General features: G+C 45.8%; 1 protein-coding gene across 2 annotated transcripts in view; it reads right to left on the reverse strand.

Moving 5' to 3' along the window:
* Nucleotides 1-26,338, reverse strand: part of EFCAB5 (EF-hand calcium binding domain 5) — a 45,345-nt gene that overhangs the window by 12,452 nt on the left and 6,555 nt on the right. For both annotated transcript variants that reach the window (XM_019545794.1, XM_019545793.1), the window contains 11 exons: nt 25,240-25,811; nt 20,628-20,784; nt 19,857-19,920; nt 18,136-18,206; nt 11,222-11,377; nt 5,821-5,920; nt 3,986-5,044; nt 2,630-2,701; nt 2,454-2,546; nt 1,714-1,928; nt 365-521 (listed from right to left, as the gene is read on the reverse strand). In XM_019545794.1, the coding sequence (XP_019401339.1) occupies nt 365-521; nt 1,714-1,928; nt 2,454-2,546; nt 2,630-2,701; nt 3,986-5,044; nt 5,821-5,920; nt 11,222-11,377; nt 18,136-18,206; nt 19,857-19,920; nt 20,628-20,784; nt 25,240-25,805 (2,710 nt within the window). In that variant the 5' untranslated portion in view covers nt 25,806-25,811. The remainder of the gene's footprint in view (nt 1-364; nt 522-1,713; nt 1,929-2,453; nt 2,547-2,629; nt 2,702-3,985; nt 5,045-5,820; nt 5,921-11,221; nt 11,378-18,135; nt 18,207-19,856; nt 19,921-20,627; nt 20,785-25,239; nt 25,812-26,338) is intronic.

Genomic DNA, 26,338 nt, shown 5'->3' on the forward strand with positions numbered 1-26,338 from the left:
TACAAACCAAATCTCTTGGTGACTGAGTGGGTGTTTCAGCATTTCACTACATGGTGAAAGCAGCAGGGTGCCTCTGCTTGAAAGCCAATGCTCAGAACTCTCCAAGCGTTTCCTGGAGGCTGGGAAGGGAGTAGTGCAACACCCAAAGGGCACGAGTGCCTGGAGACAAGGACACTTGCTGCCCATCTCACTCACAAACCTTCATTCTCTTTCTGCCAGAGTCCCTTCTGCTTCTGACTCCATTTGCAAACACAGGTAAGACATGCTCTTCGCCCATCATGTCATTCACACCATCACTGAATGGTCCAACACCCTAGACAAGTGTTCACCTCAGACCTGGTAATGGGTACTACTCTTTTCTTACCCTTCTTCAGAGCCTCTTTTTCCATTCCCTCCTTAAACATGCAAAGCACAGAATCCACCTCTTTCAGGTCTAGGAACCCAGAGCCCTCATTGTCCCACTTCTCAAAAAGAGCCTCCACGAGCAGTTTCCTTCGGGCCAAGAGAGACTCACGATGAACCTAGGACAGGGGAGAAGAGACAGAAGTGGGAAAGCGGTGAGGAAAAGCTGGTCTTTGATAACGTATGGGCACCCATGCTCAGAGTCCAGGCCAGGAGGGGAATTGCAATGGTTGGCTCATTGCTCAGTCATAAAAAGCCCGTTGGCTAGGCAACCACTGAAAATATGCCATTAAAATCTGAAGGAGATGACAGCCATAAAACCAGGGTGATACTGGGAAACATTAAGCAGAAGCAGCAGCTCTGCACTACTACGCAGAGCCAACATCAGCTTCTCAAAGGGGTCTGCTCCTGGCATGCAAACAAAGCCTGTGCCAGAAGCCCTGGCGGGATCAATGCAGGCAGGTGGCAGTTTCACAGCACAGAAAAGCCTTTCCAGCCAAGGCTGATCTGGGCTTTGTAAGAAACTCTGCAGGATTTGGCAGGGCTCACTGTTTCTGGGTCTCTGTGCAAACTGTTGATTCTGGCCCTGCTCGTAACTGTGCCGGGGCCTACGGTGCTGCATGGCCCTCAAAACCAACCTGTGCACAGCACCAGATGCTAAAAATGGTTTGAAATTAAATCCACGATAGCCAAGTGTGCCATGTTCAGCATGAGGATGGCAGAGCTGTCAGATCCAATATCTCATCCAAATTAGGTCAGCAGCACAGCAAAAGAAGAATGAGATCCAAGGAAACTGCAGCTGGAGAGGTAGCCACAGGCTGGCATAATGAGGAGCACAGCAGAGATACTGGGCACACTGGGCTTGTGTGCAAGGGTCAGTACATGGGGTACATACTCCCTGTGTGCATGCATGCATACATATGTATTAGTACATGTTTTAGCCACAAACACATACATGCATGCAAAGTAGCTTCTGACAACATGCCTTGGGGAGGACTTGCCCTCTGGCAATGAATAAACAGAACTGAACCATTGAAGCTATTTTCCAGCTGGCTGTACACCTGGTGTTCCCTTGAGCCAGGCTCTACTACAGGCAGACAACCCGTGGCAGAATTCACCTTTCATCACTCGCAGGGCTAGGGTGGGGAAAGCTCATGTGCAAACAAAGGAAGAAAGAGACTCCAGAGCAAGGACTGGAAAGTGAGGACATGAGTGAAACTCAGCTGGGACAGGATTAGCAGGCTGACTTCCTAAGCCTCTAGCTAGATGTTCTGTGTATACATAATACCAGCAACACCTGCCAGCATTTACTTTTTCCAATTGTTCAAGTTTTTCCTCTTCAGTCTGTATGTAGCCTCTTTTTATGAATGCAACAAGTCTCTTCACAGTAGGCAGAGAGGTGTCTTCACCAACAAAGGTCTCCATGAGCTGTACGAACTGTGGCAGGTTGAGACAGCTCTGGTCAAAGGCACTCTTGGCTCGGGAGGCACCACGGGTCTGAATCTCTGCCATGATCATACGCAAGTCTAGAAGGAAGAAAACATACCATACTACTGTTTATGCACAAGGAAACATGCTTGGATACCTCTGGTTATGTGCAAGGAAGCCAATGCTAACCTGATATGGTCACGTCGAGTCATGGGCTTAATCCCAAAGTCTTTATTCAGTGGGGGTTTTCCTGAATCTGGGCTGAAGAAATATCAAGGAAGTGTTTTCCTCATTATCTCTGAATAATGAGGAAAAACCCCAATAATATTTCTTTACAATCTAGCACAATCAGACCAAATGCCATTAAGCCATGTTACTCAGTTCAGGCAGCTGAAGTTACTTGTATGCAAACAGTGGGTCTGCCTGATGCAAGCTTGGTATGCAAAACCTTGCAAGTCTGGGAGACCCAACACATCATGCTCACCGTATCTGACAAAAGCCCCACAATACAATGGGCAGTATCCCTGGGGATGTGATGTTTCAGCAATTCTGGGAGGGTTCAAGGACTTGTAGTGGAGACTCCGAGTCACCCAGTGGCTAAATTGAAGATACTGGGCTGATACCTGGAAATCTGGAGTTTTCATTGTTCCAGTCCTCTGGAATCTGGTCACCATAACTGCTATACCCGAAACTCAGGTTAGATGTCAGAAGGTCACCTGGGAAGACAAAGCAGACTATGCAAGATGAAGCAGTATCCTTACAAGTGTTCATAGCATAGTACAGTCAGAACAGCAGTCACCTGACCAGGGAATCTCATCCATCTCCTGGCTTGCCTCTTCAAATGCCTCTTGTCTTGGGGAATGTGATGGGTCTGAAATTTAAACAAAGGCACTATCAGTGAACTGGAACCTGAGGAAGCCCAAACGCCATGCTGTCAATAGGCAGAACCCACCCACGTAAAACACATGGCACCTCTGTGTCTCTGGAGTTACCCTCATCACACGTAGGTATTTATTCTATGCTGTGCAAGTATTACCTTGTAAAACTGGCTCTGTGCACCTCACGCTTCCTAAACCCGGCTCCACGCAACCATTCCAACATCCCTCTGCCCCCCACCCTGAGTGAGCTCCACAGCTCCCAAGCTCAACCCAATGTAGAGTTGTTCCAACTTAGTGCACTGTATGAGTGCCAGGTATGGCCTATGCACTGAACACTGCCCACTGCTTGGATGCTGCTGGTTATGTGCAAGGTGCAGCTAGTCCAAAGGTCCTGCGCTCTGCGTTTTTGCGCCCTTGACAAAAATCACTGCTACAGGCATGAAGCTTGTCACTAGGACACAGCACTGACCAAGCCCCTGCGATGCTTTAGCTCCGGGGCATAAGATAAATTATTGCTGAACTACCTGTGGGAGGTCTGTTCCTGCATCAGCATCCAATAATATGTATAGAGTACCTCATGCAAGCCCTGGAGTTGACTGACTGCAGCCTTCCTAAAGTGAAAGCTTTCGTATGCAACTGAGAAGTAAAATAGTCCCTCTGGAAATGTAACAAGAGACTAAAACAAGCTGTTTCTATCTGATGCCATAATCTACCTCCTTTGGGGTCTTCATCTCATTTTCCTAATAATTATCAAAACACATTTCTACGTTTAACATTATCAGATTCCCCCTGCTGTGAAGCTGCAGAGGTAAAGGGAACATTACGTTTTCCTTTATTAGATAACAATGCTTGAAAAAGCGCCCATCTGCTTTCAAATGGCTTGAACACATACCACCAACAGAAGGATTTACCTGATATCTTGCGAGTGGAACATACTGTGAAACCGTGATGGGAAGGCTGTGTTGAGAAAAATATAAAAAAGCAGAGGGCCGTCTACTTCCAAGCCACCCCCAATTTAACTACATGCATTTAAGTTAAGCCACTGCTGGGTTTTGCATCAACACTTGTACCTGGTTTAAAGCATCTTATTTTAAATTTAATCCTGCTTTTCTAAAGAAATATAAAAGCCACACTTAATCTGAAGCGGGAGTGTTTCTGCACATGCTTGCAATGGCTCTGAATTGGTTTAAAAAAAAATGTAGTTCCAATTAAACCAGTGCACATCTCTGGGTAGAAAGAGAATAAGATTCAACAACACACAGGACAATAGGTTTTACCTTTACGCTGGTCTTGCTCATGCGGCAGGGAGGCATCGCCAGCCTGCAGCACGTTCTCTCTACTTTGCTGTGATTCTGATGGAGTGACGTGTGCCTCTGCATAGCCCTCTCTACCTGCTGGGGTTTCTTTCCCCAGCACTGCAGCTTCCTCTTCAGCATCTGGTTTGGATGCAGCCAGAGATAACCCTGCTTCCCCACCCTCTTCTGCAACATTGTTCTCCACTTCAGGTGTTGGTACTGGAACAGGAACTGCCCCAGTTGGTTCAAGAGACAAAGCATATTCTTCCTGACCGAGCTGTCCTTCTGAACCAGGTTCTCTGTCCCAGATTATATGCTGATCTTCAGAGTCCGAGCCAGGAACAGGCTTGCTTGGTTCTTCAGCCACAGAGAGTTTTTCCTGGCTGGCTCCAGAAGCTGGCTCTGAGAATGGGTTTTTTGAGCTCCCTGGACTTCCAGCGTCAGGCTGTTGGTCTATCCCAGCTGCCTCACTCAAAGCAGTCTCATGGCTAAAGGTGGCATCCTCATCTGAACTGCTGGGTTCAGCGACAGTGGTTCCTCCCTTGGCATCCTCTTGACTCACCTCACCCAATTCCTCTCTCAGGAGTGTGTTTGGCGTTTGTGGGCTGGGTGACAGGGTGGTTTCTTCGGTCTCTGTAGTAGCACAAGATCTCTTCTGGCTCACTTGCCCTTCGCCAGCAGGGTTCTCCTCTGAGACTGTATTTACTTCTTCATGGGCTGGTGTTAGAATAGTCTCGGACAACTTAACAGTCAAGCCAGGTTCTTCTGTATGGATACTGCTTGTCACAGACTCGCTTGTGCCCACCTGTTCCAGGTTCTCCGTTTCATCTGGAGTCGCCTCAGGCCATTCCGACTCCTCCATTGGCTTATCTGTAGCTGGTCCACTGCTGGGTAGAGGTTCAGGTGGTAGGGTCTCTCCCTTAGAAACTTCGGTCTGTGGCCAAGCAAATGTTTCCCTGGACTCTGCAGAAGCAATCTGTCCATCACTGAAGTCTCCCCAGAACTCAGCAAGCTCAATCTCTTGCAATTCCATTATTGGCCCTAACAGAGAAAAGACATTTAGTTGATAGTTTGTATGGTTTTTATGCTCTCTAACTAGAGGGGAAACACTGCAAGAGGATACAGAGGTGGACAAAAGTATTCCTTAGTGGACACGTGCTACCTACTCTATATTCCCTAGTGAACATGCACAACCTGCAAGTACTAGCAGGAGTCAGGTGCCCAGTGTTCGGCACTGGAGATGGAGCATTTGTAATGGGGGCAGTTTCTTTACCTCTAGAACTCATTTGCTCTCAAGATGTGCGTTGTGCCATGTTTCTGAAGCAAACGCCACTCTCACGTTGTCATTTTCCATATTAAAAAGGAAAGCAGTGTGGTAATTTCCACTGTTCCTGATCTCAGCAGGACACGCTCAAGTGATTTAACATCTAAAAAAAATCATTGCGTTTTTAAAATTGAATGTTCTCCGTGTTCTTTATAACTCTTCCATGCTCATGGAGAAATTTTAAATTTAAAAAGGACAGAGATAACATTTATAATCTGGCATCCCAGTCAAAAAGAAAAGCTCTTTTAGGGAAAATGACCTTTCTTGCAGTGCTGCCTACAGAAATACTACAGTATGCTCCAGCAATACTTCAGTTTGCCACTGGGAGGTTTTGTACGTTGACAAAAATCCATTGCTTCCATTACATAGCTTGCAGAAATATCAGCCTGTCCCGGTGCAGGCCTGTACCCTTCTTGGGTTTTGCCTGTGACTGACATGACTTCAGAAAGCGTCTCACATCTTTAAACCCATCCCAAACATCCCATGTGCTTACATTGTCGTGGATTTTGGAATCCTCTCTTAGCAAGCACTGGGCTGCTCTCATAGAAGTCTTCCAGTAAGGCCAGTATCCTCTGTCTGTCCAAGAGACCAACCTAGACAGAAGGTTACAGCTTTTAGTACAAAGTAGTTTCTACATTTCTAATTTTTTTTACATCAAAATATAATGCACTGGAGCCTCTTGTACAGTTTGCAAAGCCTCCGAGTGTAGTTCGGGCCTTTGAAGGTGCCAGGAATGGACTCATGTACCGTGAGGCCCCATGATACCTTCCACTTGAAAATTTGTGTCCCACTAAAGTCAGGTCGAGTTCATAGGGGCCAGAACCTCATCTTCAATGGACATAAGGTGTACATACTACCTTGTATGCAAGTCATTGCATATTCCCCATAGATTAGGGCTAAATAAGCTTGAGACCAACAGTAACACAGGAGTTCTGCAGGTAGGGATGAAAGTCATTCAATCTCATGCTTTAAGGATCCATACTGCTTGCCTGGAGGAATATCCCCCCGACAAAATGCAATTACACCATAATGATGGTGGTGTGCAAAGGTATCTTGGTTTTGTGTCCTTTGAAACATCGCATCTCAGCAACTACCAGTGAAACGAGCTAGATCAACAGTCCAACAGGTTATGGCAAGAAGCCCCCCAACTTCCTCTCTCACATGGGCTGTTGTGAATGTCACAATAAAACAGAGTTAGGGGTACAGCTTCTGAACGAACGAGATCTTCCTGGACTCTAAAGACTAGAGGCTGCAAGTGAGAGAGGAACAGGAGGAAAAACCCTGGTCAGACCCAGCTGTCTCTCCCTCTTCACGTCCACTCTCTGCCATCACGCGACACAGATTGGGCAAGAAGGACCTAGGGAATGACCCAGTAAGTGGCAGTTCTGATGTTCTTGTCTATAAGAGAGACCCAATGGTGAACTGAGCACAATTAGAAAGTTTCTGCATGGGTTTCTTACAGGGTGTCTTGCATCCCCATCCCTTGAAATGGTTCTGTTTGCAGGGCTGCATCTGTGAGCTTGTTAAAGGGCTGCCTGCTACTCTTAAGACGTGCCATTGGAGCAGGCTTGGCCTCGCAGAGATGCATCCCACAAGGTGCCAGCAGGTCACAGTCCTTGGTTATATGCAAAATAGAATTCATGTCCTTTCTGCTCAGACAAGGCATGGGGACAGCAAAGGCTGGAAAGCTTCAGTGCAATTGGGGATTTCTAATCAGGTAATTGTGGCTTTAAAAAATAAAATAAAATAAAGCTATCCCTAAGGACTGTAAGCTTTCCATTTTGGGATGAATTAATGTTGTCACTGTTTCAGGGCTACCACCTTTGTAATCTCCTTCCCATTACTGTAATACCGTAGTTGATTGGTGCATAAATGTGCTTAAATCCATTATTTGTGGCAACGAGTTTTACATCTGAATTATTGATTGCCTTCTGAGGTTTTGCTCGTGGAGTAAAAACTGTCAAATACAAAATTCACCAAGCTATTAATTCTGGGTCAAATTTTCCATGCCTTGAGGCAGAAGAAATAAATGTAGAAGTTTGCTGTTGCATTCTGGAAGTGAGCCCGGGAATGTGGGTTGGTAGCCTTGTTCTTTATAATCTAAAAAGAAAAGTGGCTGGACCTGAAAATAAGTGAGATCGGCCCGCGTTCAGCTGGAATCAGGGGCCCCAAGGCACTGAATAAAGCCTCCCAGGAGGAAATGCTGAAAGGTAAGGAACTGAGGAAGTGATATTTTCCATTACTGTAACACCTTTCATCTTAAGTGATCAGAAAGAGCTTTGCAAAACTCAAAGCATGAAGCAGTACCAAAAAGCTGCCAGCTCTAGAGCGAAGAATGGTGTGCTCCACAAGTGGGGAGAGAAAAAATTGGAGCCAGAGCCACCAACCAGAAAAGGGGCTAAAAGAGCTTTAATATCCATGAAGATCAATTAGAGCCCATTGTTAGTCATATAGGTCTCCTGTAGTTCAGGTCCTGCTGGTAAGAACTGATAATTCCAGCTTTTGTCTCCTAAACTTACACAACACGAAGAGTTTATCTACACCCTCTCAATATTAAGATCCAACTACCTTGCACTTTCCCATGCTCTTCAAGCAGTTTACTTCACTGAATAATCCAAGTCAACTCCTGCATCTCCGTAACAAATGCAAAAGCAGGACTGTCAGAACTTGTTTTTAAAGATGTTATTCCACCACTAGCTAATGCTTGGATGCCCCACTGAGTATTTCCATTCCCTGCCCTTATTTTTCTTTCAAGTTCCCCCAGCTGTTGCCTGTCAGAATCACCTGAAAGTTGCCCTGCAAATCATCAGCATTAATGCAGTTTTATTTTTTCCAAAAAGTAATTAAGAAGAATGTGGCGTTATTTTCCAGAGCTACCCCTCTTGATTTCAGATGCTTTTTTGGCGCTGTAAAATGCCAACAGCGTTGAGAACAGTTTACTCCAATTCAGATCTTATGAAAGCCAGTAAAAGCACAAAACATTTTAGAGAGGAAAGAAGTTACTGAATATGCGATAAGGGGAAGGAGGCAGGGATTTTCCATCTTGTTTTCAGCTTGATGGAAACTCTTCCACACCACCTCTGGGTCCAAGGAGCACTAGTGCATGCTCCGGGGACCAGCCAGTGGTACTGCAGTGATGTTTGCTGAGTGGACTGGACGACCCATCCCACTTCAATTCCAATGGTAACAACTCCGAGTCACGTCCAGCAAAGGTTCCCCAACCCATTAACAAGCCAGCTGCCACCTTTTGACCACTGGCAGATCAGTGACTGCTGCTTGATTATTCCCCTTTGCGCACAAAGGATGTATATACTGCAACCATCAAAATGTCCTGGTTGTTGCCCGACACAGGAAGGACAGCATGGGGAAGAATGATAAGGGAATCTTTGTTCTTTCTGTTCCTGCAAAGCAATCAGATACAACTGCTCAAGACTGCAGGACTTTGAAAAAACAATCTGTTCTGTAATCAGTTACTTTCTAAGGCCCTGGGTGTAAAATGTCTCCACAAATTCATGCAGGTACAGTTACAGCATTCCCAGGAAATGTGCTAAAAGCGTCAAGACACAAGCAAGTCCAGCCCATAAACATCAAATTTAAAATATCTTTTCTTCTATGATTTTAAAGATGAGGCTGCATTTTGTTGTGGCCAGTTTTGGAACAGGTCAATCCAGGGTGTTCTTGCTGAGCCAATATCCTCACTGCTGTGCAACTCTGAAATCAGAAGGACTGGGAGAATTCCTTGTAATCTGACTGCAGTTTAAATACTGCTCTCTCAGCTCTATGGCTCTAATTGCAAGTCATTGAGACAGACAATACTACTCACCCCGCAAAACTGCAATAATTACCTGCCACCAAGCAAATGCAAATCAGGAGTCAGAAATAACTAGCTTGGTGTGCTTCACAGAAGGAGGACCACAGGTAATGCATCACACTCAAATGGCAGAAGTTTGTATGGGCTGGCTTGCATCTCAAATCTCCCCTGTGGGTATAGTTCAGCTGGGACCGATTACAGGAGGCAAACCAGGTCAGATCTCAGATCTGCACTGACCATGCTGTAATTAGTAAACTAGATTTGGTGAGCCAGTCTCTAGCAGCCATCTTGGTAGTCTGGTAATGCTCCCCCCCCCCCCCCCCGTGATAGTTTACACCAGTAGCTATTCTTTCCTGCCATTTTATTCCAGCTTTAATGCTTCTTTGTTTCAGAGATACTAATATCATCAGTAACAGAGAGGTGGCAATTATTAAAAATCACAAAACTGAGGTGAGAAAAAAGTAGCATTAAAAGGTCTGATTTAAATCTTTGAAACCAGATCCACTCCAAAGTAAAGCAGAAATTCTGGACTGTTGCTTTGACACCTGAGGCTAATCTGAAAAGAAAAAAAAAAAATCACACCTACAGGATGTGAAGTGTGTGCTATCATCCCATTCCTTGTCACATGTGCTTGCATATGCACTATTTCCTTGCATTTGGCCAGCAAATACTAACAGCGGAAGGAAATCTTTTAAAATCCAAACAGATAGCATGGAGGTTTAGATTTTCCTCTCTAAAAGGATACATTATGGCCCGCCCTGATGGGAAAATTAAGTATTTTCTGACTGAGATGCATCCTTTTTTTCCCATCTTTGAAAAGAGATAACAGCTGCCTGCTGCTCTCTTAAACGCACTGCTGCTGCCAAAATGCACTTGGCATTTCCATTCTCTTAGAGGCCCCGACATAATTTGCACAATACAATGGAGCTCAATTCATTCCCTCTGGTAGGTGTGCTGCAAACACCAGTAGAAGGGCAATGAATGGAATATGCAACACTTGTATAGGGAAAAAAGTACAATACTATGGAAACCTGTTTGTGGTGCAAAAGGCTACAGTGACTGCTAACTAAGGCTACTGGATGCATTGGGGGTAAAAGCCAATTTCTAACATTTCATACCACTGTTCTCTCAACTCCTATTATCTAAGGGCTTTCAAAATATACAGTCATTCTTTTAATTGGGATAAATATGATCCCAGGAAGAAGCATCAGAGTTTAGATGCAACTGAGTGTGGAATCCCTGGGTTCTCTTTCCTCCTAGCTTTGTAGCAGACTTGCTGTGTTAGCTCCCTGCGTCTCATTTTCCTATCTGTAAATTGGAGATAATACTAGTAGTACTCAGCTTGGGGGGTTGTGAGGCTCACTTGCTTTTTGCAAATGTTAGAGTGATGTATGAGAGAGGCAGATACTTTGGGGTGAAATCAGTAATTGGATCAACTGTCTAGCTGGGATAAAAGTTAGACAAGCTTTCAAATGAAGGAGAATGCTGTGTGCGCAAAACTGTATCTCAGCTATACAGCTGATCCAATAAAAGATATCATCCCCAAAAATCCTTACCTTTGCATAGCATTTTAAGTTTAAATTACTATTTATAAATCATCAAGGTTTTTTTTTGGATGAAAGGCACGAGGGAAGTATAGTTAATCCAATGTATTCTGTTCATGTACTAGTAAGTCCACATGTTCTAGAATATGGCGGCCTGAGCTGAGAACTGGCCTGATGCTGGAATTAACTCTTATACGCTTATGAAAATTACCTTGGAATATATCAAAGGCAGTCAAGACCTCAATTTACTTCTCCTTGTATCTTATCTTACCCCACTCCCTGCCATCTTGTAGGGCCATGTGTTCCAAGCCTAATGACACACTGGGCTTACAGGATGTAGATTGCTTTTCTACGTATATAACAAACAGCAGCCTGTTGTACTGTGTAGCAATTGCTGCTATCCAAACAACAGGGAGTAAATTCAAATCGAGAACTTGGCACTACAGACTAGGAATGAAAGAGAAGCAATTGGGTTAATAAGAGTTACCAGGCAAGAAACACAGTGACGCTGAATATACTTTGAGTGTTTCTTGCCCTACCTTCCCATGGGAACAGTCCAGGAAGAGATCAGTGAACATCTGCCTCCAGGTGTTATGTCTGACCATATCTTGGAGTTCATCCGCACACTGGCAGAGGTGCTTCAGGAACCCCTGGAACATGTCGCTTGTAAAGTTTTGAATATAAGAATGCACGTACTGTGGAAGAAAAAGAAAAGAGGTGTAAATAAATAATTCCCCTTTGAATATCTTCCTTTTTTGCATTTTAAGCTGCATTGCATGTAGGGGACTGAGGCTGGAATGCCTGCCTAAATTTAGAAAAAAGGGTTTAGGTACAAGTGCCCGTTATTATTTCGCAAGCACCGCATAGCTCCAATAAAAATAAAAAAAATGGGACTCCATTGTGCAAATACTTCCTACATTGTTAGTCTCAGTTTGGACCCAAAGTGTCATTTCATGACTCTCTAAAGGCCAAAGGCGCTGGGCTGGAGTCACCCTGCTGTAACTAGGCAGGCCTGGCTGGAGTTACACCAGCAGTGACGTTGGATTGGCGTGTTTTTTCTGTCACATTCACTATTCTTGGTGTTACTCCCGAGGTGGCATTTTGAGCAACCGGCTTTTGCAGGACCTAAAATGACTCCCCTCTCTAATGCCACAAAAATACTGGTACTGCTGCCCAAAGATTTCAGACTTTGAGAAACAGTCTGGATAACATTTAAAAACTACTTTTTGAAAGCAACACTATTGTCACCCAAGTCCTCTGACACTGGGAATACTACTGAGCTGAGATTTATTCTAAACCCCTCTCGGAGACACTTTAACACTTTGGATTTATAGCTCTGTGGGTTTTATGAGTAAAAGCAATACTGTTCTAGAAATGCGGCCTGAGTGACATCAATAATAATGGCTGGCAGAATAAACTACAGTCCCAAAGCCTGGGTGGAATTCTTCTGGCAGCTTTCTGGCACTGGCTGCAGGATGGAGAATCCATATAAGTTTATTAGGCAATTTCTTAGATGTGGCATGTTCCCCATACATCCCTTTTTAGGGCACCAAGAAATAAGTATTGAAGCCTTTGGTCTTTATTACCATTACTATCACACCCAGTGGGGCAGGGAGGAACCAGATAGAGTCACTCATTCAGAAAAGCATAAGTTTTCGTAGGCAACAACCTACTCCCTCAGATGGTATGAAAGTCCACTCCTGGCCTATAAAAGCATATGCGTTTCAGAACCATTCCATCTCTAAGGTGCCACCTTGCCCCTCCTTCAGGCTGCCATGGCTAGCTACCTCTCTCCCTCACCCCGCAGTGACAGAGCAGTAGAGAGAAGAGACAGCCAGCAGAAAGGTATGATAAGGGCTTTTCCGCCTGTTAATACTAATGTGGCTTCCTACTACAAATGGGAGATAAGTGAACACGAGCTCTTCTGCAGTTCGCCCAGCTACGCTGTCTTTTCCCTTCCAGTAAGGGAAACGGCATGGTTCAGCCCAGAGCCAGCAGCCATTGCTCCCATAACGCATCTTCCCCGATGGCACTCCTGGTAGCCAAAAAGCAGTCTCACCCCTAGACAAAGGGGTGCTGCTTGTGCATTCTCCCCTTTTCTGGCCAACACAGTTCACTGCTAGTCATAGCCCATTAGAGTGAATTATCTCTGCCTTTTAAAGGAAGTGATCCCTCAGGCCACTGCTCTTCTAGTCGTGTCACCTTAGACTTTCCATTAGAGCACTTTACAAATATTAATGAAAGTGCTATCCACATGGTAACTGTTGCTATACTTATTTACTGACAGCGTCTCATCCACCATGGAAAAAACAAAGACAACAATCTCTCACTTGCTCCCTCCCTCTCAAGACACTCCACTTATGGCTGGGAACAAGTACTTCTAAATCCCACCCCTTAATGCCTCTGTGGATCCCACTGATTTCAACAGAATTTGATGAGGCCACATGTAGATCCAAGAGCATGACCTTGCCCTAAAGTCCTGCTCAAAAGGCTTTGACTCCCATTCTAGGCCCTGCATTTTATAATGTAGGCCCAGGATATAATGCATTTGCTCAGCTGGTGGGGATTAGCCTCCAGACTCTAAGCACTCTTCAAAAAAAACATAACAACCTTCCACCTATTGCTGAAGGAATCACAACACAGAGAACCATAGCCAGCCTCTTTGCATGCTCAGAAGATCCCTCCACTGCCTCTGTACCAGTCATTAAGGAACCCAGAGCTGCACTGGATGTGAGGAAGACAGACAAAAAGAGCTATTTAATTTTCAGCTTCATTAAAAATCTATTCTTTCCACATGTGAGGAGGCCTGGATTAGTTTGGGGGCAGATCATGCTGTTCAGTCTGCTAAAAGGATGATGCAAACTGGTGAACAAAGGTAAATTTAAGCTGTCCTGAATGAGGTCTATTAACACTGTAAAATAGTCTCCTAAGGAAAGTGGTGAAAGCCTCATCACTTGAATCATTTAAACCTGTACTGGAAGAGGCACTGGAGAAAACCAGGAGGTTGTAGGAATACTCCTGGCTGGCATAGAGGCCAGAGGAGTTGATGCTGTAGGTCTGCTCCATTTCCCATTTCTGTTATTGGATCACTCAATTAAACGCTAAAAAAAGGTAGTAAATCTGTTAGTTTAAAAGCATTCTTTTAGCTTGAACAGACTATGAATTAATTCAGGACTCATTCATGTTCTGTGGAGATCATGCAGTAGCATTTTATTTAGCGATAAAAGTGGTTCTTCAAGCTCCTGTTATCTGCACACATTTCCTTAATTAAATGCAGTCACTCTAAGGTTAAATGTAAAAATACCTCATTTCATGGTAAAGGGGAAAAAAAAGGAATCCTCAACCAATTACCAGATAAATGCATCTCTATGCAAAATACTGAAAGTGCAACTCTCCTGAGAGAGCAGGAGACAGGAATCACACCCAATTGCCTGATATTAGTCTCCGCACAGCTGCTTTATGCTCTGTTCTTAATTATCATAACAGTACCCACTAGCACTGCAAAGCCGAGGGGCTGTCATCATTTCTATTCTAAATGGTTCTTTCCACAGGTTTATAGTGCAGCCATAAAATTCAGCTCTGCCACAGGTGGAAACTCAGCTGCTACAGTCTTGGCCCACAGAGATTTTCAATAAATGCAGTTTGAGCCAAGTTGGTTGTTTTCTAGTTAATGAAGGGGAAAGTGCCAGACTGGAAGCTTTAATTATACTCCTGGACTTTGGTAAGTTAAAGTGACTTCTTGGATGTTTCCTTTGTAACTTGTTCATTACAGCAAATCCTTTTCTATGCCAGTGGGTTCTAAGATTATGGACAGAAAAATTTGGGAACATCTGCTTGTGTTATATGCCAACCAAGTAGATGAAACGCATGATAGAAGGTCACTAGGTTACTTTGTCTAGAGAATGCTTTCATGGAGAAAGCCTCTTAGGAAGACCCACCACCCAAACCACCCCGTTTCTTTAGAGTTTATAATAATAATACTCTGGTTTTTATACAGGAGGAAAGTGAATGAAGAGAATGAGACTCTTTACAAGCCATTTTTTAACCCTAACAAGAGGAATTGATGCTTAAGGAATTAATATTTAAAGGCACTTTTCATGTGCTGTGGGGGTGGCACTTTAATTAGAGTGCCTCCAAGAGCTGCTATAATTAAAGTGCCAAGGCATCTTGTGCATCAGCATCCCTGTGCTTCAAGATGGAGGTGAAGGTGCTTGAACAAAAGCTTGTTTGATGAGCTCTAGTTCAGGCACCCTGGCCACCATCTCGAAGCATGGGAACACCAATACACAAGACACAGGAGGCTGCTGGAGCACGGTAATTACCATGCTCCAGCAGACTGGATTAATGATTACAGCGCGTCAGAGCACCCTCTGCACTTGCGTACAGGCACCCTAAGGGACTCCGCCAAGGCCATGCAGCAAGTCAGCTGCACCCCAGGCCCATGCTCCAACCACTAGATGGCACCACTTGCCACGTGTTTTCTCCAGGCTAGCCTACGGGCCCGGCGCCGCACTGTTCACGTGGATTCACCCGAGGGCGCACAAATCCCTTTCAGACACCTTGCTTTAAATGAGCAGTGACTCTCGCACAACCACCCAATGCCTCAAGGAGTTTTGGGTTCACTGAAGAGTACAACTCATTCCAGGTACACAGGGGTACAGAGTGATTATCCACCCAACTCCTAGCCACGGATTTATGTGCTGGCATCCGATGGAGTAAGCCCTCTGCTTACAAAATCTTACATTACACATCCCTGGTTTAGTTAGTCTATAAGGTGTACATCTACCCTGCCTTACGCCTGATGTCAGACTAAACGGCCAACTACCTCCCTCTGGTTTTTGAAAACACTGAGCCTCCACCCAAGATCACTTCAGTGTTTGGTTATCTTCCACCCCGCTTTAGGAATTACAGAAATGGACCAACTTTTAAGAGACTTAACTGCCCAGTTACATTACCTTCAAGGCATGAAGTGATCATGGAGCCGAAGTGGGTTACCTAGGGAGGTGGGGGAGTCTCCATCCTTGGAGATTTTTAAGTCCTGGCTAGGAAGATCTAGTTGGGGCTGATCCTGCTTGGAGCAGGGGGCTGGACTAGATGCGACTTCCTGAGCTCCCTTCAACCCTCATTGTCTATGATTACAACGATTGGCCTCTGGCAGTGTCTGCATTATGACCCAGTTATTTCTTTCAAAGATGCCCTGTAGTCACCATCAGTAGCCCTCATTCTCATGCACTTCGTGATCCTGGCACATTGTGATAGGGGGCAAGCTCAGGGCTGGGTCTCATGCCAGCCCACCCACTTGTCTCTATGGGCAGGCTGCCCCGTCTTGCCTGCCATGACTTGGCCGCTTCCATAAACAGGTGGAAAGTGCAGGAGACTCCCTATTACACATCCCAATGCCAGGGGGCATTATTGGTGGCTCCAAGCCTCCCCTACATTGCAGCCTATGCCTCACAGATAGCATCCACACCATGACTGGTGCTCCAGGGTTTCACAGGGACTTTCACTCCCCCTCTGGAGCAGCAGGTCATCATGTTGAAACTACAGGTCCTACTTTCAACACACACTTGGTCTCCTAGCTGTGCAGGACTTACCAGGGTCAGGACTCACCCCTCATGCTCATCATCCTCACAACTGATTCCTTCTCCCAGGGCCCATGTGCTGCCTTTCAGGCTTTCCCACAGCCCTACTCAGCACACCCCCTTGGGCTGCCCTTGAGGCTGACCCTCAGCTCTACTCAGCCCTTTTCCAGGCCCTCTCCAGGGTTATACATCTACCCCCTCCTTCGCAACTCCAGGGTCCCCTCCCAGGTGGAAGCTCAAGTGGCCATAGCTATGCCCAGCCCCTTGTAGCCACAAAGCCACGGGGGCTAGGGGATAAGGTACCCCAACCCACCCTTCACCAGGGTGGTAACTGGCCTGGCATTTCCTGGGGACTCCCACACTACTAGCAGCCCCACCAAGCCACCCACCCCCAGCAGGGTGCACTTTTAGGTCACACTGTGGACCAAGAGCCTCCTGCTTTTATTTACAAGCTGTTTCCTACAACTTTTCAACCAGGCAGCATTCCTACCTGAGCTGCCAGCAACACACTCCTGGGTTTATATAGGCAGCCAGGGTTTTAAAATGGCTGCGGCAATCAAGCACCTGCTGGCTGCTTGACTCAGCCCTTAAAGCTGCAGGCACCACAAATGCACTACCACACATACATGCAGGTTCATGCCCATACTTTCACGCACAGTTGCTGCATCTACACGGGACACTGACTGCACAGTAGCTCGTTACTAGTAGCATTGTGTAGCACAAAGTGTAAATGTGATGCTACTGGGCAGTAATAACAAGCTACTGCACAGTCAGCATCACCAAAAAGCTGTGCAGGGATGCCACTGAGCAATAATGCCAGATACTGTACAGTCATTTAGTACTTGTGTATGCAAGTACTAAATGACTCCACAGTAACAACTGTGCAGTCAGCATCTCATGTAGATGCAGCCAGTATTCATAGATTGTACAGGAATAGGCACCAATGGGGCACTGCTTTGAATTAATCTGTAATCTGCTGAATTATAAAAAGTTAAGGAGGAGAGGAGTTGGGAGGCAAGAGGCGGAGGAAGCAGAGATGCTCTGTTTGACCTCTTAGATCCATTGCTTTGTGGCACAGTACATGTACTGGTGGTTCCCTGCAAGTGCAGGCCAGGAGCTTCTCATCATGATAATCAGCCCTGAATACTTGTGCCAGATAGAGGAGACATGGGTGAAGGTGCATATTGTTTAAGCTCCCCGAGTAAGGCTGCTCTTACCTTACATTGCACACCCCCCTTAGAGTACATTTTAAATGGAAACAACAACACAGTGGTTGAATACACTCCCGCCGTGAGTCAAAACCAGAGTGTTCTTCATCCTGAATTAGTTTTTTGTTGTATTTTACTTTGGCTAATAGAATTTCCATAGGAATAATAAATTCTATTGGAACAGCCCTAATTACGGCAGAATGATGGTAGCACTGGGGACCAAGTCTCCTGTGAACGACTGTTGCAAAATCAGAATTCACGAGTGACTTGGGACTCAGCGCCTTGCAGCAGAGCAGAGGTGGTGCCCTCAGGCACTCTGGAGAGGAAGCGAGGGAGACACTTCAAACAAGTCTGCTTTTAAAGTGTCCCCTGATAATCAATCCACACACCAGCACAGGCAGCGGCCCTGGAGGAAACTGTAGCGTTCCACTCTGGCTGGAGAGAAAGGACCGTGACCACTGGAGCTGGCAGGCAAGGGATATGAGGATGCAGATGATAAGGTGTGACCCAGACCATGAAATGCCCCGCTGTAACCAAAGTCATGATCTGGGATTAGGCAGAAGGGAGAAGCTGTTCATCTACCAGTGTTCTCATCCACCCCCCAAAGGCATGTGCAATACGAAAACAGAGTGCTAAACCAGACCTAGGTATTTATTTTCTCACCTCTATAAATTTTTCTTCATTCACTTTTTCTTCCAGCGTGTCTATCATTTCCAGCTTTCTGTTGTAGATCTCTAGTGGAGAAGGAACTGGTATTAGCCAGAATATGGGCAGATGAGTCCCTGCTGAATTGTATTGCATTTTACACCTCCGATGTGTATTTCTTCCTACTGTGTTGCATGTATCTAGGGCCACATTGCACTGTGGTTGTGTGAGTGCCTGGAACTGAAGTAGCTACACTGAGATCCTGTTTCCTCATCCCTGATCCCAAATCCACGGTGAGTTTCCTGAGTGTACAAAGGCAGACTGCTTCTGATTCTTACAACCCCTGTCATTGCTGCCAATCGCTCGCAACCAGGACTGGTTGTACAGACAATGTTTCTTGGCCATAGGGTCACACAATAAGAAGGTACAACTCACACTGACTTCAAAGTTACTTCTGTTTAGGTCAGGGCAGAAGTGCTTCATAGTGTGATGGACTGGTTCAGTTCCTTTGAATGTTGGGAACCTGTTACTGGTACATTGAACTGCAAAATAACTTTGAACTTCCTAGCAAGAAGCAGATCTCCTCTATCCTGAGAGCAATAACCTGTCAGCCTAGCAGCCATATGAAGAAAATCCTATTAACTTTACAACATTTGCAACCATATTTTAGCCCAATTCTGGGCCACAGCAGTGGAACTGAGAAGAATGCCAAGTGTCTGTTAAGGTTTGTGTAGGAGGTCTTGAGAGGAGAAATGTTATTTCTGTTGGAAATATTATTCTGTTATTCTTTCTTCTACGATACAGCAAGTGAAACATCAGGAACAATAAGTAAACTCCCAGTGGAGCCCATATCCTTCTTGTTTCTCAAGACATTCATGAGCTATACATTATCTTTATTAAACTATAAAACATGGCTTAATGTTCACTTAGTGGGCACTGGACTCTATTAAATGAAATGCACCAGAAATAGAGCAGAGCTGTTAGCAGACTACTGCAGCGCCTGTCTTGAACAACTGTAGATCAAACAGCTGAACAGGAATTTTCTCCTTTTACTGTGCCAGCTTTCCATCAGACTGGGAAGAATTAGGAAGCAGTGCCACGGCGCCAATAGCACGGGAGGGCAGCAGTTGACATTGCACGTTGACAATGCACGTTACCAGTGTAAGCTCAGAGGAAAGATTCTGCAACAAAGAATGGGTTGGGCAAAGGCAAGGATCAAGGCTCTTTCCGATGGAGGACTGAAGTGTGCTCTGGCATGCCCTGTAGAGCCTCACATCCAGCAGAGAGATTGGTGATTACAGATGATCATTATACCTCTATTTATTTAAGAGGTCTGACAGCAGACTTTTATGCTGCCACTTCAACCTAGTTCTAGCCCTAAGTATTCAATTATTGTTATTTAATGATGTCAAGCGTAAGCCATAAAGTGGACAAGAATTATGTAAATCCTTTCACTGCTGAGTATACTGGTGCCTGGGCCCTATCTTGCTGTAGGTCGCTGTCATTCCTCCACTGGCCAAGGAAGATGCACTTGTTTGGGGAATCTCGAGGGTTTCTCTCAAGCCCCAGAAGGGAGCAGCACTTCTGTGCTTCCTTTTTTTCACCCACTACCAAACGCGCAAGGCTCGTCCTTTACAGCCAGCATCCTGGCCAGCTCGACTCTCCCCGCAGAGTCCGTGCTGACTTTCCTTCTGCCCACGTGTGCTGCCAGAAACCATACCAGAAACTAGTGGTCTTACCTCGTCCAGCACCCGGGGAAGCAGAAGAGACAACATCCAGAAATGACCTCAGGGCACTCTGAACCTAGAAATCAAAGCAACAGTTAAAGGTCTGCTTTTGTGATCATTAATACATTCATGCTGGGAAGAACAGGCATCTCTGGCTGTCTTGGGACCTTCCCACTAAAGTGGAGCCATCCTCATGGACATTACAGCTGTTGCCTTCTGGGACCTTCCCACTAGCAGAAATTCAGGCCCTGGGTAAGTTAAATCCCCATAGTGATAATGAGGTTAAGGACAATTACACAAGTGATGTATCTAGCACCTAGGAAAGGTATTTCTGTAGCCCAGTGCCAACCACCCAGACAGGTCTGCCATGATGGCCTCAAGACAGATGCAACGTTGCCAGCTCAGATTAAAAGGCAGTAAAGGAGACTTGATGGTGGGTCTGGATGGGCAGGAATAACTGACTCCTGATTTCTGGCATGGGTTCTGAGTCATCTGAGGCCTCATAGCACCTCTAGGAGGGAGGGCACTGATATCACTCTCACTGTACAGATGGGAACCGAAGCCAACAGAGGCTCAGCGCCTTGCCCAGGTTCACACAGGAAGTCTTTGGCGGGGCAGACCCGAACCCAGGCCCCCAGCTTGCACCCTGATCACCAGATAATACCATCCTGCTGCTCCCTTTTTGCTCTTTTTTACAGCAGACTGTGCTGCTGCAAACACCTCCACTCTCCTCCTCCCTGGGGTTCATACAGCAGTGCTGCTACAGGTGCGTGCCCCAGTTACCAGTGCGAGCGGTATCCTTCCACTGACATCCAATGTCCACTCCTTGAACTGCACCGCCAGGGCCTCCTTCCGCATCTCTGTCACCTGAGACTTGATTCTCTCCACCTGCTCCCTTTGCTCACGTTTTTTCTTTACCTCTGACTTCATCCTGGCTAGCCTGTACAGTTTGGAAAGACACTGTCATGGCCTGAGCTAAGCTCCACTTGGTCCCCCCTGAAGAGCTGCAAGAAAGAGAGTAGCTGCTCACTGCAAGTCCTGTACTTTTAGGTATGAGGTTTCTTCCCCAATGAGGGATTTGCTGTTGTGGGCAATAAATAATCAGCCCAGATATCTGAACTGCGGGCAGCCCTTGGAAGGTAAGAGTGTTTGTGTTCTGTAGCATATGCTTCTCCTGTTGGTCCGTGCAACCGAGAATCTGAATGAGGAATTTTTGGGTACCAGGTGCATGATTATGGAGAAAACCTTTTTCTGGAAAGTGCAGTGAACTCTCTCTGAGCCCAGACAGCGACAGGCAGTTAGGGGCAGAATCGTCCCTGGTGCAACCCGACCAGCTTGTGTAGTTACAGCAGTGATGAATTTTGCCTTTAATAACTGAACACATCTATAATGGTGCTAATCATTAATTATGTAGAAGTTCTTCAATGTTCCTGCTGAACATTTTAGCGGGAGCTGAGGTGTATAATTTTGCTACACTTGATTTAACAACAAAATTGCACCATTATGCATTTGTCTCAGAGCCTATGTACCATCTCATGTAAAGGCTTCACTGGCAGTGAACTATAGTGAATTAATTTTCTTATGTACAATCACACAATGAAGTCCTCACTGCTTCAGGACAGGATTAATTTGCCTCCCAGACTTTTGCTTTTTGTTGAGCATGCAGAATTTGCAAGTCTGAACCAAAACCTCCTCCTTTCCTTCTTGATCGTACCTGCTTTGCTTCTCTGACCTGTCAAGGATGCCTCTGCCAGTCCTCCATTTTGTACACAGCACATGAGAATTTTATTAAACTCATCCTGTGTAGGCTTTTTTCAGACTCCACTAACTTCTGAAATGCTTCACAAAAACAATTGCATGAACAGACTTCACTATGCCTATTGTACAGCATTTCAGCACAGCTGGAGGGAGTAGTCTGAAGGTATTTTTATACCCATGTCAAAGGACTGTTGGAGTCTTTGTCTCTGTATTGAGATGAATGTGCAGTGCACTTCCACTGCTCTTAGTTACAGCAGTCTAAAGCCCGCCCAAGTAAGTGGTGTTACTCCTATTTGCACTCTGGTCACTGCCTTCTGGCCAAGGCAGGGGTGGATTTCAAATTCTTGGGGCCCAAAGATCGTGGGGCTAGCACGCTAGTGAGCAGCTGGCATCCCCCTAAAGTAAGGGACACCCGGCAAGTGCCAGACAGCTGCTGCAGATGTGGCTCATCTGCCAGATAAGGTGAGGCAGGGTTGGAAAAGCTAATGTCTCTTTTCTGGATGCTTTCACTCATGCTGCAGGGAGGGCTGTGGAGGCGCTGGTCTCATCAGGGGGTCAGGCAGCTGCACCCAGGAAATAAAATGAAAGCATCAGGCCCTGCTCAGAGGGCAAGGCAGAGGCAAGCACTGCACCTGCTCTGATGATTAATCTGGGCAGTGCCAAGCCCAAGGCACAGCATGCGCTGTACCGGTACAGGGCACTGATTCTGTCTCTTTAGGCAGCTCCTTTCATATGCTACCATAGGCAAGGGCCTGGGAGTGCATTCCCTGTCGGGTGTCCCTAGGTGCAGGCCAAAGGCTGTCCCACCCCAGAAGCTTCCTTCTGCTTGGAGCAGTGCCGGGGACACTCGGCTCATGGGAGCTGTCGTGAGAGTGACTCTTCCAGGCAGAACGAAGCGCATTTCTTCAGGAAGGCAACCCCCAGCTCCCAGTCGGAGACGGGTGAATCAGCTGGAAGTGCTGGCATCTTTTAAACGACTCAAGGCTCTATTGCAGTGTGACTCAATTCAGAGAAGAAAGGAATTTCTCCCTCCCTGCTCTTGTGCTCTCCTCGGCTCCCTACCTGGATGCTAATAACGTGGAGGAAAGAAGAAGGCTGAGGGAAGCTCTCCAAGGCTGGGAAGCGGCAGTAAAACCCTGGGCTAACTGAACTCCTGCTGCCGCCGGTGAGACCAGAACGTCACAGCCGAGCTCTCTGGATGTTAACTGCTGTCCTCATCTCTGCTCTCCCATGCTCAGTGACTCAAGGCAGGAGCTTCACACCCAAACAGGGTGACAGCAAAACCCTGCAGTGCTACCATGGTTATTCTGCAAACCCCATGATGCAGCCAGCCATGAATATGCAAATGCAGAGAAACTAAGAACACAAATCCCTTGATAATACCACCTGAGGATATGCAAAACCTCTTATGGTCTCAGCCGTGTAAATCCCCTGGCACTGGCATCTAAGGAGACGCTGACTTCAACATCTCTTCAACACACTCATTTCCTGAGCGTCGAGTCTGATGCTTGTTATCTATCCAATGATAAACTTGACTCAAACCTTAAACTAGAACTACCATCCCAATGCAGCAGGAAGCTGTGATTAGAGCTCCAGGAAGCTCGAAATTTCCACTCTGAGGGAAACTCCAGTGTTTAAACAAATAATTTTGGTTCTGAATGAAAAATAGAATGTTAAAAATTTTTAGCAAATTAACAAAAAATGTTTTAGAGCAAATGAGCCCATTTTGTATCAATTTTCCAAAACAAAGTCAAGCCACTGACATGTCTCCAGCTGCAGGGCAGGGTGCTTGGATGCTCTGAGACTTGGGCTTAAGCCAGAAACCCCTGAATGCCTGGCTCCAAAGAGCAGTGCTTCCCCAGAGCCATAGACCCGGCAGCAGGAGCTCCTGAACCACTCCCCAGGGTCCCTGCCTGTATTTCAGTGGATGTTCATCAAAACCCTGTTTTCTCAGAAAACGTTGTGATTTTCAGGGATTGGAAGAGCTCTCAGATGCCAGTCACTAGTCTACCCACATGTACTTTCAAGTGCAGGTACACTGGTGTTAAGTGACTGTATGCAATTCCATTCCTCGCCGCTGAACCATTTCCAGTAGGGGTTATTCACGTGCCTCTACAATACATTGTATGTGCATTAGAAACACTAGCAAGAAAGCAAACGAGAGAGATTTAAGCACAGGTCTTGTTCAGGTAACACTGGGAATGCCTATCATCTTAGTCTAGTGTCTATGCATGAGACATCTGTGTCAACATTTTGCTTCCACAAATCCTGACAGCAATTTTTAAACTGCATGCATTATTTATGCAGGCAAAATAGAGTGTATGCAAATCCAAGTCATCATTGTACAACACCAGACATGAGAATGAAGTGATCTGGAAGTTAATGACTCATTCTGACATCATTGTAAGCACCTGTGGTCCATTGTATAAACACAAGTAATCCCTTCTATGCATTTCTGAACAGAGACATTCAAATGGATGAAAGTATCATTTGTTCATTTAATGTTCCAGTTTTTATAATGCCTCCATGCTGGGAAATAGTATAAAAAAACCCCACAACACTAATCAATTAACACTGTGCAAATGATCGGGGGGGGGGAAGCTAAGGATTAATGAGAAGTCTCCAAAAGAAAGTGACGATGAAAAGGAAAAAGCAACGTAGCCAGAGGGGTGCGGATTTCAAGTGAATGGAGTACAGGGAATTACAACCAACAGGCTCAGCGAAACAGTTTCAGGGAAGAGTCACAGCAGCCCTGCCCTCAGTACAGCCCGGAGAAATTCTCAGGATGGAGCAGAGACAGCTCAGCCCATCTCACTGTTAACTTTGGGATGGAAGGGATGAAAAGAGCTGCATGCACCTTGGTACTGGCTCTAAACAACCCTGGTTGATCCCAAAGGACTGTCTTCTGTCCAAGAACACAGCTCCAATAGAGTCAAAGGGGAATCACACCCGCTCCCCTGCTTTATGCATACCACAGAAGTGCAGAACTCGCCTACCTGCATAACACAATGCCAGTCTCACTGTCTTGCTTACCAAACACTGGTTATCTGTATACTGGATAAGTGCAACAGTAGCTGAAGTGCACATCTTTCAGTCCCAGTGTCTGCTTTGTAACTTAACCGTGTTCCCAATAACTGCATCCTAACTGTAATGGCATCTGCCAGCTTTGTAACTAATTATATTCCATTTAAATGGCACAGAAACAGGAAGGAGGGAGCTGCTGTTAAAAGGGCTGCTATTAGAAGCCTTGAAAAAGATGGGGAAGAGTCAGTTTTGGGGCTGCTAATGTGAACAATGCCCATTAACAGTGTGGCATCACTCACCCCAAGTAAGTGCACAGGCTACACACTGCACATGCATATGAGGAGAAGTATTCTGTCTGAAGTCTCCAAAAGCCATTGCTCAGAAGTGTCTCTCACCTGTTGGCATTTATCCTGGTTTTTTGTCCTGAAGAAGACGATAGCCACCATCCATGGCACAGGATGTGTGGCATGGGTTTGGTGCTCCAAGAAGTGCTTTTACCAACCCAGACTATGGTCAGAGCATCCTCACTAAGAAATCTACTGCTTCTAGTAAACTGGAGGCAGATCCCATCAGAACAGTGTATGACCATGGGGTGCAGTGTAAACCCACTCACCTGTTCAGTGCTGTGTCAGGCACCTCCGTTTTCAGCTCTTCCATAACCATCTTCATCCCTCTCAGGTAGGGACCTGGTCTTGCAGAAACGTCAAACTGAGGGTTATGCCTCATCAGATACTCGCCTAGGAAATGAATGGGATCAAACTTGGGCGGATCTGTGCTGGTGTCGAGCACCTTCTTTCTTTCTACTTCCATTAGCAGTTTTTCCACTCCTGGGACCAACGTAGGTAAGAGTTTGTCGAGCAAATAGGCCCGGGTATCCCGCGTTGCCTTCTCATCGTTGAACCATTCCTTGGACAGCCAGTCCAGAGGCTCATTCTTTTTAAACTTCTCTTCTTCTGCCTTACAGGCCTGAAACTGTTCCACCTTTGTCTGCTGCAGACGCAGTGCTCTCTGCTGTACTTTCTCATAGAAAGTCTCTTTCCACTGAGCACCCCTTCTCGGGCACAGGAACTCACTGGTCTCTTTGCTTCTCCTTTCCTCCCTGACAGGTGCGTTCTTTACACTGAGCTTGGGGAGTTTCAGCCCAGAGTTTTGGGCTTCTTCCTCTGGCTGAGCAGCCATATTTTACTGCAATAAATGCAAAAGCAGACTCATGTCAGGTAATTCTGGAAGGCACGACAGCAAGATAAAAGGGGACAGAAAAATACAAACTGATATGCTTAGAAAATAATCAGTGGATGCTACCGTGTTCCTTTTCCAATTCAGATACTACTACTCTGCCATCCTAAATAAATGCAGAGCCTTTCCTTCTACGATCCAAACATGCTTTACAAAAATAAATTAATTATGTTTCACAACAGCTTTAGGAGATACAGAAGCTAAATGACCGTTTCTCTTTTTCACAGATGGGGGAAACTGCGGACCCAGATCACCCACCAAGCCAGAAGCCAAGGTGCGGGTAGAATCAGGAGTCCCGCCTTTCAGTTCCCACTTCTAAGCAATGGATTACAATTCTCCCTTGTGTGACTGCTTCTCTGTAGTTCCCTTTCCATGCCTCAGACTTCTCAGCTAATTGCAATGGATGTGAGATACAGGAAGTGAGTCATGTGCAGTAACATGTCTAGAGTGCTTTCCATGTCAGATCTGCACACCTC

This window comes from Crocodylus porosus, unplaced genomic scaffold (genome assembly GCF_001723895.1).
Source record: "Crocodylus porosus isolate Cpor-Errol unplaced genomic scaffold, CroPor_comp1, whole genome shotgun sequence".
Lineage (NCBI taxonomy): Eukaryota > Metazoa > Chordata > Crocodylia > Crocodylidae > Crocodylus > Crocodylus porosus.